Raw genomic sequence first — 16,378 nt, forward strand, 5'->3', positions numbered from 1 at the left:
AAATGTGTTTTATTAATCCAGTTAAATTCACACCGAATTTTACTCTGTGTATTGTCTGCAATTCCTTGTAACCAGTGACTGCAAGTTTTGCTGATTGCATTTTGTAGATGACCTTTGTACCATCTTATGCAAAAAACCAGCAGATTTATTATTTTTAAGCTTTGAGTGTGTAAATTTTAGCCTTCAAAAAGGAAATTGCTTTATTGTCATGTAAACAGAGCTTAGCCATTGGGTAGGCTCAGTATGAACAAAAAGAAACCCCACCACAAAAATAACCAAAACCAAACAAAGTCAAGGTACAAACAAACAAAAACTCCAACACACCAAAACCAAATACATAATGAGAATTTCTTTTTTTGCATGTAATTGCAGAACAACACTTATTTATTGTTAGAATACAACAGTTACTTGAAGCTAGTGTTCTGAGATGTGGTAGATATGGGGGTTTTTTGTTTGGTTTTGTTTTTTTTTTTTGGTTTTGCTACCGAAAATGAGTGACCACATTCTGAACTGGTGTTCTGTTTCTTTTATAGCCTGTTAGTGTGCTGGGAATTGCAGTTTGTGCTGGGGGAGCTGGCAGGCTCTGCAGGGTCTGCAGGTTTATGCTCTGAGTGTTGTCAAGGGCACTGTGATTGCATGGGGTGGTTAAACACCACCTCACCTGCTCCAGAGTAACTCCTTCCTCTCCCGGTTTAGACTCTTTCCCCCCCCCCCCCTTTCAAGCCACTTAATGACATCTGCTTGTTACAGGCAGCATTCCTGTTGTGTCACGTGCAGGACCAGTCTCTCCCAGCCCCACACACAGGTCTGTACCAAGGCTATTCCCCAAAGTCTTTGTTGAACTGTCATTGACCCTACAGCTCTGAAGACTTTCAGTGGCAAAGATCTTGGGATCTTGGACAACTTGTTCAGTATTTATTAAGGAATTGGTTTAAAATCCCATGTTTCTTTTAAAATACCAAATCACCCATTTTGCTTCATGCTAACTTACACCCTGTTCTTCCTCTTTCCCTGAGGCCAGCTCTTTATGCCTTTGTCAAGGTAACTGTGCATGGAGTTGCAGGTTAATGATCTCATGGCATGTGCCATTCCTCCTCAGGCCACCTAAACCACTTTAATCTTCCTTCAGAGCTGAAGCTTTCTAGTCCCCTGTTGTGGTAGTTACACTCTGGCTTTCTCTAGACAGACTATGGCTTTTGAGGTGGGGGGCTTACATATAATCTTAGACTAGATATGCTGAAACTGGATTTTGTTTCTCTTTGAATTTGTTTCCTCAGTCTTACAAGGATGATTTAAAATTCTTAAACCTGCTTTCTGAAGAACTTTCAGCATTCCAGAACCATCAGCAGTTCATGAACCTCTCCCTCACATGTCAGTCCCATGGTGTATGTCCTTTCAGCCCAGCACAAGATAAACAGCATCTATAACATCTGTAAATATCGCATAATGATTTTGAAGTGATTTACTATCTCTTCATCTGCATCCTAGTTCCTTCTTTTTAATGGCAAGAATTAAACACTCTTGCTCATTGTGTTTCTCCTCCATAAGCTCAGTCAAAAAAAGAATTTAGAATTCATTAAAATGAAGGATAAAGTTCTTGCCCAACTGCAAGGTATTTGCAAACAACTCCTGTATTTGAAGGCAGTCTGGTGTAATCTTTCCCCTTCTCCAAAGGTGCTTGAAAAGCTGGTGATGTAGCAAATTGTCCTTTCAGTACATCCACCTCTAGTTCATTCCTTACAAGAAAAACCAGGCACACTGGAGGTTTGGTTTTTATTAACTGAAGTATCAACTCATTGCTGCTGCTTTTGAGCAGTCTTCATAAGGTAGGCTCAATTTCAAACAGAATGTGAGGCACAGAACAGGATTGAGAGAGCTTGTGCAATATAAAGATCTTCCAAAACACAAACTTGTTGAACCATTTAAGCTGCATTCCACTTTTGAAATGTTAACATTGTATGTGTGTACATATATTTTGAAAATAGTAATCCTCAGTCAATCAAGACACAGAAGATAAAATACATTTCATATAAATACATTCATGGATTAAAAAAAATAGTCTTATAACCTGCTGACAGACTTGAGTGTAAGTATCTTTCTTACATCTATTTCACTTTTGTGATGCTAATAGGCAGACTAAAGGCTATTTAATAGAGACCAGTTTTAAAACATGGAAAAACTGGTAACATGGCTCCAGGACCAAGTAATTTTAAAAGTTGCTACTGATACAGGAAGTATTTCCTGTTGTCAAAAAAACAACTGTATCTTAAAAAAAAAAAAATTAGAAAAGCTATTTCCTTGTTTCTTTAAGTGACTCTTGTAGTTCCATGCATGACTGGATACTGTTGCCTTTATATGACAGATTTTCTTTCTCTCTTTCCCCTCAGGGTTCTTGGAAGGTGAGCTGGCATTGTTCTGGACTAGCCAGAGAAAATTATACATGGTGAAGTTGGTTCTCAGGAGAAGGGATGGTTTACTTGAAGAGTGTAGAGCCATCATTTATTTTTACTAAAGTCTATTTTGGAAAATACAAATGCATATACATGCAGAAAAGGAAAAACTTGTCCTGAAATTGCTAGCTCATGTAGAAGAGAAAAAGAAGCAATGTACACAATCTTTTACTTTCTGTACAGTGATAATACCAAATAATGTTTTTTAATCATTATATACATGACACAAATATTATTAATTGAAATCTATAAATACTTTCAAATGAATTTGCAATATAGAGCAATTGAGGGCTACAGCTGTACAAAATGTAAGCAACATATATAAAACAATTAAGAAAGTGCAAAGTAGAACAGTATCAAGAGGCTCTACTTTTTACAGCACTTATGGTTCAAGTGTGAAGAGCTGACAGGGTTGCAGGAGCTCAGCTACAATTCAAAAGAAGACACAGTACAGGATTCGGCACACAAAATGATGAACTATTATTAAATTATATCTTCCTCCTTCTTCACAGTTATGACTTCCAGTTAATAAGAGAACATTTTTATAATGAACTTCTGTGAAGAGTGATTTGTCCTTATTTACAAGTTTCCAGGAAACAAAGATTCCCTGGCGACAGACTACTTTTCTGTAAGTAAAACAAGACTAGACATGGAAACTCTTGTTGGTTTCTGGTTGCCTTGTCATGCTTACCATAGTTGAAAGGTGAACAGAAATACCTTCCATAAAGGAATGCAGATACTTAAAACCTGATCCTCAAAGTTATGTCCAAGTAACCTGTACCAATACTCATGTGTATGTGAAGGTCTAGAGAATCAGTGCCTTAAAAACATCAGCTACCTCTCAAAAAAACCCACCAAAACTCTTTGAGTTTCAAGTCTGTTTAGAGATCACTGCCCATCAGTTTCACAGCTGTTTGCCAAATTCAAGTTCTGCATTCAGGCACTGATTTCTCACCAGCAACCCAGAGCAGTGCAAGTCTTTGTTCTCTTTTATACTCTGTGTCCAGTGGAAAGCTCTTCTTGAATTAAAATGCAATGACAATTAAAAACCTATTTGGTGAGCTGGAAGTTGAAATAATTCAATCCTCTTGAGTGAAATTTCTTATAACTTGTTTTTAGAAAGCTTTTCAGTTCACCTTTATTTCAGTAAGTGTACTTTCTATTCTTTTGTAGGCACTGTAAATATTCAAGATACTGATATGGAGAAGAATTCATTCTCAAGCACTACATTATTAGTGATCTCTAGCAAGTTCTTGGCTACTGCTGTTGTCTTGGCTTTGTTTTTAAATGGAGAAAGGTAGACATTAGATACTCCCTTTCCCTCATTGCTAGAGGGAAGTATCTTATTAAAAGTGTTTTATTATGACAGAAGAATCATCGCAATTACATTATTTTTTTCTCTGTGAAATACAGGCCAGACTTCAGCACAAGTCAAAGAGAAGTTGTAAGCAGTCTGAATATGCTAGAGAAACAATAAAATTACCTGGTCACACTGCTTCACATAATGATGTTTGTCTCAAAACTGGAGATGATCCCATGAAACTCTATGAAGACCATCAGTGTCTAATCTGCTAATAATTAAGAATTTGGAGTCTAAGATATTCTCTGTTTCACTTGATAGAGATTATAGAAACAGTCATCCATCTGGTGTATTTTTTGAATGTGTGTTATCTACAGTATACACAAGACATCCAAAACTGAGGCATGAGAAGGAACCAGCTGCGACAGCTGCCTGGTCAGCAGAGCTGTTTATTTGCCTCCATACATTCTTTCAATGTCATTGAGGTAATGGTTTTTCAGTTCTTTCCTTTTCAGCTTGAAAGCATCTGTTACCAACCCAGTCTCAGGGGTCCATGGTTCAGGGCTTAACCGGACCTTGATGGGTATTTCAAATCTTTCTAATTTCACTGCAAGAACAAGAACAAAGAAAAGCATGACTTTGATTACAAATCCAAATGAAATACTAATTCATGCTCCCTAAAAATCTGGTCCGCAGATTAAGTGATTAAGTGGTGTCCTACTTAATGAAATAACCTTACAGAAGGGCCACAGGAAAATTTCATCCTGTCCCATCACTGAGTACTGGTTAGTACGCAAGTACTCTAATAACACTCTGTTTTTAGAGCTTATATTGGATGTGACAATGAAAAATCTAAAGCTTAAAACAAATGATTGAGTAGCCTGAAGCTCTGAGACTACTGCCACAAGAGCATACACTGAAATCTACAGTATTATCTTTGTTACAGGAATGGAGTAACTAGATTAACTCAGACTAGCTGGACATGCTTCATATTTAAATTATAATGAAGTACTTGTACACTTTCCCTAGTTGAATATTTCTTTCCTATATTTTTCATTCCTAAAAGTCTGTTTAGAGTTCAAAACAAAGGGACTTCTTTCTAGTTTTATTACATTAGCCACTTATTTTCCCTTCAGCTGTAAGCAGTGGCTTGGCACACGTACAGCCTCATCGCAACCAAGGCTGCTTCTCTCTCTTGCACAGGTAATAGCCCAAGAGGGAGAAGCAAGGGAGGAGAAATGGAACTGCTTGAGGGGGAAGGGCAGAAGCAGAAAGAACAGCACAGGGAGCTGCTGCATGTGCCCAGTACCGCCTGGAGTTTGCTACCAGCTCCTGGGTAGGCTGGGAATGGGATCCAGAAACATGGACTTGTAGTTAAATTCCAACACAGCCTCTGGGGGGCAGCAGAAGTGGAACCCAGAAGCTCCTCTGCCTTTCTAACTTCAGCTGCTATCAAGACGTGCTGCTGCCTCTCACTTAGGTGTGTGCCTGCTCATGATGAAGGTGCATCATGCTCTGCTAAGAACGAGAACCACCTCTTTAAAATAGTTTTGAAAAAAGTTTCACATAAATTAGTTGTATCTCAATAGTAGATTACTATCTAGAAGGCAGAAAGAATGTATAAGCAAAGGGTTTAAGTACACAAAGCTATATGGATAGTAATCTGCCCAATTCACCATAAAAACCTCCAGGGATTCAAGTGTTTAAACCCAAGCCTTAAACATATGGATTGATTTATTTTTTTCAAGGTAAGACTTAATAGTGCCTTTCATTCCTGTTTTCTTATTTTCAAAAGGCAGATTCTCCTCTGTGCTCAAGACAAAGTGCTTAGCATGTACTTAAGTGCAGCTTTTACTGCTTCCTTGTATGAGGTGCCAAGTGCTTTAAAGACTTTCTTCCCCACTGAGTTTATTCATTTTTTTGTCCTGTAAAGGACTGATGACACTTCTGATCATTCAGTACCACAGCAAGGAGTAGCAGGCTTTTAAGCCTCTACAGCCACAAGGATCATGGCTGTTAAAAGCTATAGGGAACAAAGCTGTATGGGGGAAAAATACTTTGAAATCTCTTGTTGAACCAGTTTCCTTACCAACAAATGCCTTGCAACTTTTCTTCCAATTAACAGGTCTTTTGGACCTTATTTTAATCATATTAGACAAGCAACTTGTCTCCCGAATTTGGCTGAAAAAACCTTCAGATATTTCATAAAAACTACAAGTAGTATAGTAATCTATTCAACCAGTACTATGTAAATACCAGGGATAATATGCAACAATTTCATATGATCTTTGCCTCAATAAATAAGTTTTGGCAGATACAGAGAAATTGGAAGAAGGAGGAGCAGTCAGTGAGAATAATGACAGTTTTTGCTGGATAAGCCCCCATGGCCAGCAGGATATGCTGTGGTACTTACTCTTGTTTGCCACTTCTTTAATCTCTCGCAGTATTTCTGCTTCCATTGTAGGATTGTTACAAATGTCCACCCAGCTTCCACTGATGCCTTTCTGCTCAGCCAGTGCTGTCAGCTTCTTCTGGTTAGGGACCACAAAACTGATCACATAGGACTGGTCACTACACAGAGTGGCAAGAGAAGGAAAAAAGGTCCAGTGAAGACTTTAATTTCAGGGTGTAAATTACCTGCTGTTGGACCCACAAATACCCAGGGCTTTCTGAACTGAAGTTATTCCACCATACAGAATCCTTCTTGTGCATTAAGTCTTCACATGGGATGGCTTATCAAGAATATATTTTAAGGTAGCTTACAACATCAGATGTGATCAGAATAAGGATTTGCTGTCATTTCACTCATGCACATCTCAGTTTAGCTCCTCAGCTAGACCTGGGGTTTAACCACTTCTCTGCAGCTCCCCCTCATGTAGGGAGAGAGGGGGAGATATCTGGACTATTTCCAAAACCCACTGGAAAGCTTTGGATCAGGTGCAAAGTGTCCAGATTAACTTTTTACTGGTATTCTGACAGCTAAAACACATGCTAAATATAATGATACATAATGATATATACTTGCTTAGGGAAGGGATGGGGTGGAACAGCAGCATATCTGGATAGGAAAAATGCCAACAGAAAAATAGGTAATTTCTTCAGCTTTTAGGGAATCTAGGAACCTGTGCTTCTTCAGACATGCTGTTTGTAACTGGTACTCTGATGGAGGGGGTTATTAGAAGGAAACTTAGAAAACTATAGTTGGATCAGAGAAGTGAATCAGGGACTGTACTTCATGTTTACTCTAAACAGAATTTCTAAATTAATACTGCTCTTACCTTTTGGCATAAGCACAGATATTGTCAATCAATGGGCAGTTCTTCAGTGCTGCCTCTACTTTGCCCAGAGATACATATTCTCCTGCTTGTAGCTTTACCAAGTCCTTCTTACGATCTACGAGTCAGGGGAAGGGAAAAAAAACAACCTTGTTTAATTTAAATGTAAGCATTTCCACAGATTCATTTCCATACTTACCGTGTTATGTCTTTTGTGCTATGATCTTAATCAGATCTTAATAGACAAATTTTAAAGGAGCTAATAGCTGCAAAACTTACTAAGATTTCTGTAAAAAAGTGTTATAGCACTACACTTTTTGTCACATAGCTTGTAGGAAAGGACTCTTACTTTAAAAGCTTTGTAATTAATACAAAAGTTCTTCTTAAAAGTCCCAGTGCTAAATTTAGATAATGATAATATCACAGGAAATGGCATCACTTCCAAAATTTTACTGCAGCTATAGGAACTTTTGGAAATGTGTTTTACACTAATTCTGTAAGTAGGTAACCTTAAGTAGATTAGCCCAGGCAAAGCCAACAGTATTAATAACATGTTTATAATTATGGTTAGTCCATATCTTGTAATATATTAAGGTATCAAAAACTGAAGCTCACCTATGATCTGGAGACACCCATCTGGATGAAATTCCCCAATATCTCCTGTACAGAACCATCTCTGGCCATTCTCATCAACAGAAAACTCTTCTGTTGTCTTCTCTTCATTTTTAAAATATCCCATGGAGACGTTGGGTCCACCAATTATAATTTCTCCTCTAGGATTAGGCTTGTCTTTATTGGTATAGCCCCCTGAAAACAACACAGTCCCAAGCAATTATCTTTAATTTATATACCCTTCTGCTAAGAAAATACCTTGAAACCTCAGCTTGAAGTTAAAGCATGCTAACTGATGACTTTGATAAAAGATAAGCAATTACTTCATATGCCTCACATAGGTAAGCAGACAGGCAAAGATACCAGCAAGGCTAAATTACTCTGAAATCAAAACTATTACTACTCTCACCTTCTTGCCAGTCTCTCAGTTTTATTTCACAACAAATAAGAGGAGCTCCAACTCTGCCAGTGCTGTAATCAGCAACTTAGGGAGAGAACAAGAAAGAAAAGCAAGATTTTTTTGTTATTTGAAATATGAATATGGTGCATCTTATCTCAAGTTACTTCAGTGCAGAACTACAGCTGTAGTATTGTAGATGTATTTTGACTTGTTTTAAAAGAATTAAAAATCACCAAATGCCCATACGTGTCTATTTCTTAACTTACGTATTTCCATAAATGTTTTAACTACCTTCTGTAATGGTTCCAGCTCCACACGTTTCTGTCAGTCCATAGCCTTGACCAACAGGACAGCAGAAACAGATGTTCATGAATCTTTGTGTTTGAGGTGAAAGTGGTGCTCCTCCAGAAAGCATCATACGGACATTCCCTCCTAGCAAGGCCTTTACTTTTTTAAACAGTAGTCTTGAAAGAAGACAACAAGCATTAAAAATTATTCACTTAGCTCACTCTTACAAGAAGACACAAACCTTCCTTACTTCCTATCTGGAATGCCTTAAAAATTAACTTTTTCCCAGATTTTAGTAGACAGCAGGGCTAATCCAAACCCATTACCTCTTGTGTAACACTTTAAGGAGGCAGAGTTCCCGTAGCTTAACAAACATTCCAGTTTTATCACTTAAAAATGCAATGCAATGAAAATGAACCAGGCAGCTGTTTGGAAGATTAGTCATTACTTTGAAATACCTGTTTCCAGTAAGAACTTGGACTACTTCAGTTACTCATTAGGTGTTATTTGCATGTTGGATGAGAACGGTCTGATAGCTCAGAGGATTATTCTTTTAGACTGTCCTAACAGATCCCAAGGCAGAAGGCACCCTTGGCCCATGAATGCTACTTACACGTTACAGAGAGGTGCATCATATCCTCTCTTGATCTGTTCCAATTTGTAGTCATAGCCTATCTTGAACAGAGTTCTCTGAATATAGTTCATCTCTTGTACTTTATTCATGACATTTTTATAAATTCTGTCCATTATTTCCTACAAAGTGTTAATAAAAGGAAAATTACCACGTGGCACAGACCAGCATGTGTGAATTCAATCTCATGTCATAAGTAATCTCCTCCCTCATTATTCTTCCTTTAAAATGGATAATAACAGTGAAAATCTTTGCATCATGTGGTTAGGCAGTGCTTAAGTGCAATGTTTTTAACATGTAGTAATGAGCCAATTCATAGACCATTGCAGCTTGGAACTATTCACACCTGAACCTGTACTTAAACTGTGACAAACTGATTTAGAAAATTTTAAATTCAAGTTTAACTCAATCTCTTTGTTAAAGGTTGGTATATTCCCCTCAAGATGTGTTGTGCTTGGGAATGCTGATAACTGTACTTTATTCACAGCAATTGCTAAGTGCAAGGGAATGAACTAGGAGAATTCATTTCACCATTTCCTTTTCCAAGAGAGTTCTTAAACTTTCAAAGCAACATGGTTGCAGTAATTCTAATTATCTGACAAAACCCCACCATAATTCTGTCACAGACCAGAGATTAATTTCCATTAAAATAATAAGCTTATGGTCACCCAAAGACACAGAACTTAAAACACTTCTCAGACTGGTGAATATTTAATAGAAGTTTAATGATTGTGCTTCAAAACAAACTTAAAGGAGCCAATGTTTTGAAGTATTTATGTGCTTTCTCTCCATGAAATAAATTTAAATGGATATTTTCCAAAAGGTTGGAGTTCTCAGATGTATTAGTTGTCACTATGTTAATTATTAAGAAGACAACCAAGCCTCTATATGTGCTTATGATTTTATAAAATAAAAGAATGCAAGTGACTAAATAGATTTTAAAACTCCTGGCTATTCTAAAATGTTGCAGAACAAGCAGATCCAACCAAATTAGACTAAATCTTCCTACTCTCTCCCTACCACCACGTGGCACCATCTAGTGCTACCAGTTTTATGATGTGACAGGATCCTAAAAGCAGGATGATGCTGTGATGGCATCACATGTGAGGAGAGCCTTGGTACCAGGATGACAAACATTTGTGGAGTTTTTGGATAGCACCACAGCCGTGTGGAGTTCAGGAGCCTGATCACTCCCAGAGCAGTGTAAGCTGCATAAGCAATGGGAGTTAGTCTCATGATCACTCTTTCCTCTGAGAGAATGCTAGGCCTGGCCTGCTAACCTTGAGATCAGCAAGAGAGACTCAACCTCAGTGTTACCTTTACTTGCTAAGTCTGTGACTGAGACAAATGTCCATATCCTTAAAGTGTTCTTACCAGAACCACTCTGTTTGTCCCTGTGCAAAAAGGAGTTCCAGACTGTGACTGTGTCCTATTGTTGTGTCAGTAGACCAGTAAAACACCATTTGTAACTACTGAAACATTTACAGGTTTGGATCAAAAAGGATCTGGCTTTACTACAGGCAGACTCTTGTGCTCATCTGCAGCATCAGTACTCAGTTCAATCCACCAAAAGGTGGAATGTCTGTGTTTGCTCTTTTCCTAAGACAGTTACTTACATGTGAAGAGATAAACATGTTAGTAAATACATTCTTCTAGCATAAAAAAGACAGAAAACACTTTTTTGCTGGACATATCTGCTTCTGCATACTTACGGGCACAGCTGCCATCAGTGTAGGCTTAAGTACAGTACAGTCTCCTTTGCTTCCCTTCTTAATTTTACTTGACTGTAATAAGAAAAACAATGTCAATTTATGAAGCTGAAAACCAAACAGTGCTTCAAAATTAAAGGACTAGCAAAAGGAGAAGATACATTAACATGTAATTTGTTCAAATATCTTCCCCTGTTCCTGTGTCATTTTCCCCCCATTGTTATGGAAAGGGTAATGACTAATATCTATTTCAACCAAAATACTCAATCTTTTACAAGTTCACTTTGTTTATCTTCCTCTTACTTCCTCCCTCTGCTTGTTTTTGTTGGAGTCTGAGATACAGAGTGTGTGCCCTTGTTTCTGATACTTAGTTCTAAGATCCAGAAAAACAATGAATTTCATATAATATGAAATTCATGAGCATGTTTTCATGGTGATACATGAAAACAACTGTTAAAGTTAGAAAAAGCTAAAAGTGTGCGTAGATTAGAAAATTTTCTTAAGTCACTGGGTGAAAAAGTTAGTTTAGAGAACAGGAGACAAGATGGAGGATTTAGGGTGTTGTCTCTTCTCCCTTCTTCTTTCTTCTTCATGTTCTTCTCCTAGAGGTTTTTGGGTAATAGTAAGTGATTGGACAGAAAATGCCGCAGTGTAGCACAGAGGTGATGGGTCATTGGGTCATTAAGAAAAATAATATACATGTCTATTGTTAATTGAGTAAAAATAGGTATAAAGATAAAATAACTGTGTAGTTTGGGGCCATTTTGTGCATCAGACACGAAGTGAGCCACAAGGCCTTGTTGTACCATCAGAAGAAAGAAATATAGCAGATTACAAAGAATTAACCTTGTGCAGCTAGTCTGGAGAGACCTGCCAAGTTTTGTGATGACCTTCTAATAAACACGAGAAACAAGATTCTAACGAGCTCGGGAGTTTTCATCAAAACTAGAGAACTGAGATAAGCAGGGCTCCCCATGAGGGAGGATCGCAAAAAGAATTCAGTCCAAAGGAGGCTGAGAAAGCCAGGAAGAGAAAGAAAAATAAAGAAGAAATGCAGCAGAATCAGAGAAACAGAAAAAGGATTTTTTAGAGAAAAGTTACAGCTTTCTCCTCCCTCTGGGAGCTTGTTTTGCTTGATGCAAATCTCTCTACAAGCAAAACATACAGAGGTATCTATTCTGGCTGAATTTATTCTTATTTATCTGAATTGTTAAAGGGAAAAAGGCAAAGGTCTAAATAGATCTGCACCGAAGATTAAGATCACTTTAAACACTTCATCTGATCTATTAAGAGCTGTTCTTACCCTGTTATCCAGTGGATAATGCTATAGGCATTCATTAGGATTGCTTTAGATTTGCTAAGTAACGTAAAAGCAAAGGTTTTAATAAAATTTGTATGGTACAACCCATCACTGTTCTTCACCAGGAAGGTTAATTTGCATAATTTTCTGAAAAAATTTACATTTCTAAAGTGCGCCATCTACATCAGCATTTCTTTACTGAAGGAGGAAGCTAAGCAAGGAGAGAACAGGCTGCAAAAGCTAAAGTTTGTTCCCCACCTTGCTCTGCTAGCCCTCACCTGATCTGAGAGAGTGAGAGGAGAGGAGTAACCAATCCTGCAGCCGTAAGTGATGCAGGAAACTTCTGCTGTCAGTTCTAACACGTGGGCCAGAGGCAAATAACCAATGTAAGTGTCCTTGGGTCTGGGAAAGAAAAAATAATTAATCATGAGTCACAAGTGGCCTGAAAATACCATTTTAACATTTTATTGTGTGCTTAATTATTACTTTTTGATTGACCTGGATCACAGGTGAGCTTATTCTCCTGCACAGAAGACAGGTGTTATTTCAGCCACAGTATATAAACAAGTTGGGGAAATCTGCCCTTACTGAAATCGATATAAATGACAGGATTTGCCTTGTTTTCTAGGAAACTCTGATTCCTTAGTCCTTTACTGCTATTTCCTCTCCTCGTGGGAGGTTTCATTCCAGTTATAAAATTAAGGATGAAATAACTATACTTTAAAAAAATGTCCAATGATTTACAAAGCCCTGTCAAGCATCTTCTTCATGGCTACATTACTAGAAAGAGAGCTGATTACTGAAGTAACAGGCTGGTTTCAGAACGTAATTGCTCAGAGATTTCTCAGCAAGAACCTTAGAGCTTAACAGCATCTTTCAGCACCTAGCCAGAACTGGGTTTATATCCTCTCACAACAGCAGTCTGGCAACAGGGCTTATTTCAGCTAATGAACCCTTTGTGAATCCAGAGACAAATACACACACTTCCATAAAAAACTTCCTCAAAACATTAATCTGAGTGAATTTTCACTTGGTTTTACTGTTGTCAATACATAATTTATTATTTTTCTGCTCCGTCAGTGAACTGTTACTTGAGCAGATTCTGCAGCAAGAGTGGTGTCTCCAGGTGGGTGAAGTGCTAGGCTCTGACATGCTTCCCAAATTGATTCCAGGTTCCTGAAAATGTCTAAAAACATTTCCCAAGTTGCACTAGAGAAGGACTCTCTTATATAGTGGTATCCTCTGATACTCAAAAGTGCAAAAATCCATCACAGACTTAGAGCTAAGGGTAATAATAATAATAGGAAAAGCAACAGAATGTGAGAGAACAGCTATAATAGCTATTTTTCAAAAAAGGGTAGTTCACACACACAAGACATATTTCTTATAAATTAAAGAGCAGTGGCCTTACAATAACCTGAAGAAACTTGATAACAAAATGCCAGCTGCAGACTCTATAAATGTGACACTTTTGGAGGTTGTTTTAGCTGTCTGTACAACAAAGATAACAGTGTTTCTTACCCCAGTCCAGGTATTCTCTCACACTGTCCTGTCATTCCAGCTATTAAGTTTTTATGCATCATCATCACTCCTTTAGGTCTCCCAGTAGAGCCACTGGTATACATTACTAAAGCCAAGTCTGTAGGAACAGGTCTGCTGGGCAGAATGTTTGCTATGAAAGGAGGAAAACTGTTATTTATTCTTATCTACTTTCTAGATATTATTTCTGTAATTAATCAATGTGAAAATGTTTGTAATCAGTGTGAAACAGGTGCTTCACTGAAGGCCAGTGTGGCAGTGTGCCTCAGGGAGACAAAGAGTTAACATTGTCCCACCCTAAACCCCTTGTGAAGGGCGGCCCAGGTGCTCTGATTGGGTTTGAGTCCCTGGGGGGTTCTCCCTTGGTGTGCTTCTACTGGTCCCTGACCCTGAACTCCACCCTCAAAGGTGGAAACCCTTAAGAGTTCTGTCCCTCAAAACCCCCTGCTGTGCCTCTGTTCGGAGCTCTCTGTTCTGGACCTGAGTTTGTTCCCATGCTGAATAAATGGTTTCATGAACCGGGAGCCCATCTCGGTTGGAGTTTCATGCTGGTCCCCAGAACCCTGCTACTTCTCTGGACGAGATCCTGGAGTTGCGGACTGCAACAGCCAGAACAGCAAGTTTTTGTACAGTCAGTGCCGGAGAGAGTAGGTATCTAGTTTTAAGAGGAAGAGAGGGAAGGCCAATTTTGAAAGGAACAATGAGTATCTGAGCATCTACACAATCTGGGTGACACATTTGTCATTTTGGTTTATAGCTGACTGAGTTTCATGGAAGGAGTCTTTTGAAGATCAAATAAAACTATCAAAGTCAGCAAAGGGGAGAAATACAGTACTGATGATAAGCAGCAAGCTGAGTAAAAAAAAAACAAAACTAAAAAACCAACGCCCAAAAAGCTTCAAGTCAGCTTTTCTATCCATCAGTCTTTCAAAGCCAAGGTTGTAGAGGTAAGACCCCTTTTAACTCCCTCCACATTTTTTTTTAATTATTATTTTAAAATAAACCTTCCTCAGGTAAGCTGCCAGTTTAGCAGTAAACTTAGAACACTTGACTTCTGATTTTTATTTTAGTCCTCTTAATTCTTAGGATGATAATCATCAGCTTTCATGGCTTTCACAGTGTCTGCAAGGAAGCAGCTTTTTTTAGAAACTAAGCCCAAGGAAAAAACTCCATTAGGGTCATTGCTGGTCAGGCTGATCAGAGATAACCAGCTGTGATGAATGTGTGTTTCCCAAAGCTCCTTTGCCAGTTTATATCCTCCTTTATTCCAGGGAGAAATGTGGTTAATTACAGACTGCTGATGTAACGAGAACAGATCATTAGGGCTGGGTTTTCCTTCCTTAAAGCAGATGCTTACAGTCACTGCTGGCTGCCTAATGGAGCAAATATAACTGGTATTCCTCTAGCCTTAAGTGCTTTTCAGCTACAGCTTGGTTAAGATAATGGTCATTTCCAAGCAAAAGAAACAAAAAAGCTTTAAATACTTTCTCCTCTTTTCTTAGAAAAAATAGTGACAATAAGATAAATAAAAGGTAAGAGTAGCAGAAAATGAAACATTAAACCAGTTTCTATTTAATTTCCTAAAACAAAGATGAAGTATTAAATTATTCTGGTTATAGTTTAGAAGTTAAAAACAAAGTTTTATCCTGATATACAGGAACAAAAGATATAAAACAAAGATTTTGTTTATTTAAACAGAGCTGGAGGATGAACTAGCAACCTGCCACTGCCTTTGTTGGTGACAAAGGCCACCCTTTGCTGGGGAGGGGGAGTTTCTGCTACACATCCCTCTTAAATCAGGTCTGATTTCACTGCTAACACTGCTTGATTAGTCAGTCCTCTGGGAAGTGATTCACTTACAGTTTTCTGGTTTGGCTCCCAGCTCTTTTACTGCCTGCATACTATGAATCTCCATGTTTTCAGGGTATTCTGATTTATTGACTGTCTTCTTGTCCACATAAATGATATGTTTCAGACAGGAGATTTGTGGCAGTGCTGTCTACAGAAGAGAAATGAAATTTTTAGTAGTGTAGTGACTGAACTGTAACATTGCTTATAGCAGGTGAAGATGATACCAAATTACCTTAAGTTTGCTCTCAAGGAGTTCCACACTTGTGACCAGATATGATGCTCCACACTCGTTGAGACCATAGGTCACTGCCTCTTCACCCAGGGTGGCATAGAGAGTGACAACTGTCACAGGAATGGGAGAGGACACGGAAGAAGGGTTAAAATAATACTAAATGCAAAACGCTCTTGCACTAGCTTACTGGAAAGCGTTCAATTGGAAATTTTCTAATTTGGAAATAAAACAGCTTTTAATTTTTCCACATCAGAAATGTTATGGCACAAGAGACCTCTGGAACAAGGAGGACAGCTGGACAGGAAGCATGTCTTTACTAAGAGCATGGTCAAATACTGGAACAGGGTTCCTAGAGAAATGGTTGATGGCCCTAGACTGACACTGTTTAGAAGGCCTTTGAACAATGCTTTAGGCTGTAACTTTTAGTCAGCCCTGAAGTGGTCAGGCAGTTAGAAGGAACCTATAATGGTCATCTACATCCTCCTGAAATAATTCTGCTTTTTCTTGCAAAAAAGAAATTATCAGAACAAACAGATGCATCAGAACCCAAAAATAATGTACAAAGCAATCCCAGAGTAAGCAACTAAGAGCAGGTGTTCTGCCCCTGAGCTCTCTGCAACGAGAACTCAGGGGGAGAGGTGACACTCAGACATTACAGGCCACCAGCTTAAAGCTGGGCATGGCTACAGGCAGCTCTTTGCACAGTGTCAGCTACTTTCCTTGCTCCCATGGAATTAGTGATGGCAGCAAGACAGAGAATCAGACTAAGGAATCAGACTGTTTTTCATGCT

The 16,378-nt window shown here is 38.4% G+C and overlaps 1 protein-coding gene across 1 annotated transcript in view; it reads right to left on the bottom strand.

Annotated features, from left to right (window-relative positions):
* Positions 1-1,759: 1,759 nt before the first annotated feature.
* ACSL4 (acyl-CoA synthetase long chain family member 4) overlaps positions 1,760-16,378 on the bottom strand; it is a 42,645-nt gene continuing 28,026 nt past the window's right edge. The window contains exons 5-16 of the mRNA XM_014258791.2: positions 15,588-15,697; positions 15,365-15,503; positions 13,487-13,637; positions 12,244-12,367; positions 10,669-10,740; positions 8,939-9,078; positions 8,329-8,501; positions 8,047-8,121; positions 7,641-7,832; positions 7,029-7,143; positions 6,164-6,321; positions 1,760-4,357 (exon numbers count right to left, since the gene is read on the bottom strand). Coding sequence (XP_014114266.1) covers positions 4,200-4,357; positions 6,164-6,321; positions 7,029-7,143; positions 7,641-7,832; positions 8,047-8,121; positions 8,329-8,501; positions 8,939-9,078; positions 10,669-10,740; positions 12,244-12,367; positions 13,487-13,637; positions 15,365-15,503; positions 15,588-15,697 — 1,607 coding nt within the window. The 3' untranslated portion in view covers positions 1,760-4,199. The remainder of the gene's footprint in view (positions 4,358-6,163; positions 6,322-7,028; positions 7,144-7,640; positions 7,833-8,046; positions 8,122-8,328; positions 8,502-8,938; positions 9,079-10,668; positions 10,741-12,243; positions 12,368-13,486; positions 13,638-15,364; positions 15,504-15,587; positions 15,698-16,378) is intronic.

The sequence above is a fragment of the Pseudopodoces humilis genome, chromosome 15 (assembly GCF_049639895.1).
Source record: "Pseudopodoces humilis isolate 2021_Gansu_Grassland_sample_001 chromosome 15, ASM4963989v1, whole genome shotgun sequence".
Lineage (NCBI taxonomy): Eukaryota > Metazoa > Chordata > Aves > Passeriformes > Paridae > Pseudopodoces > Pseudopodoces humilis.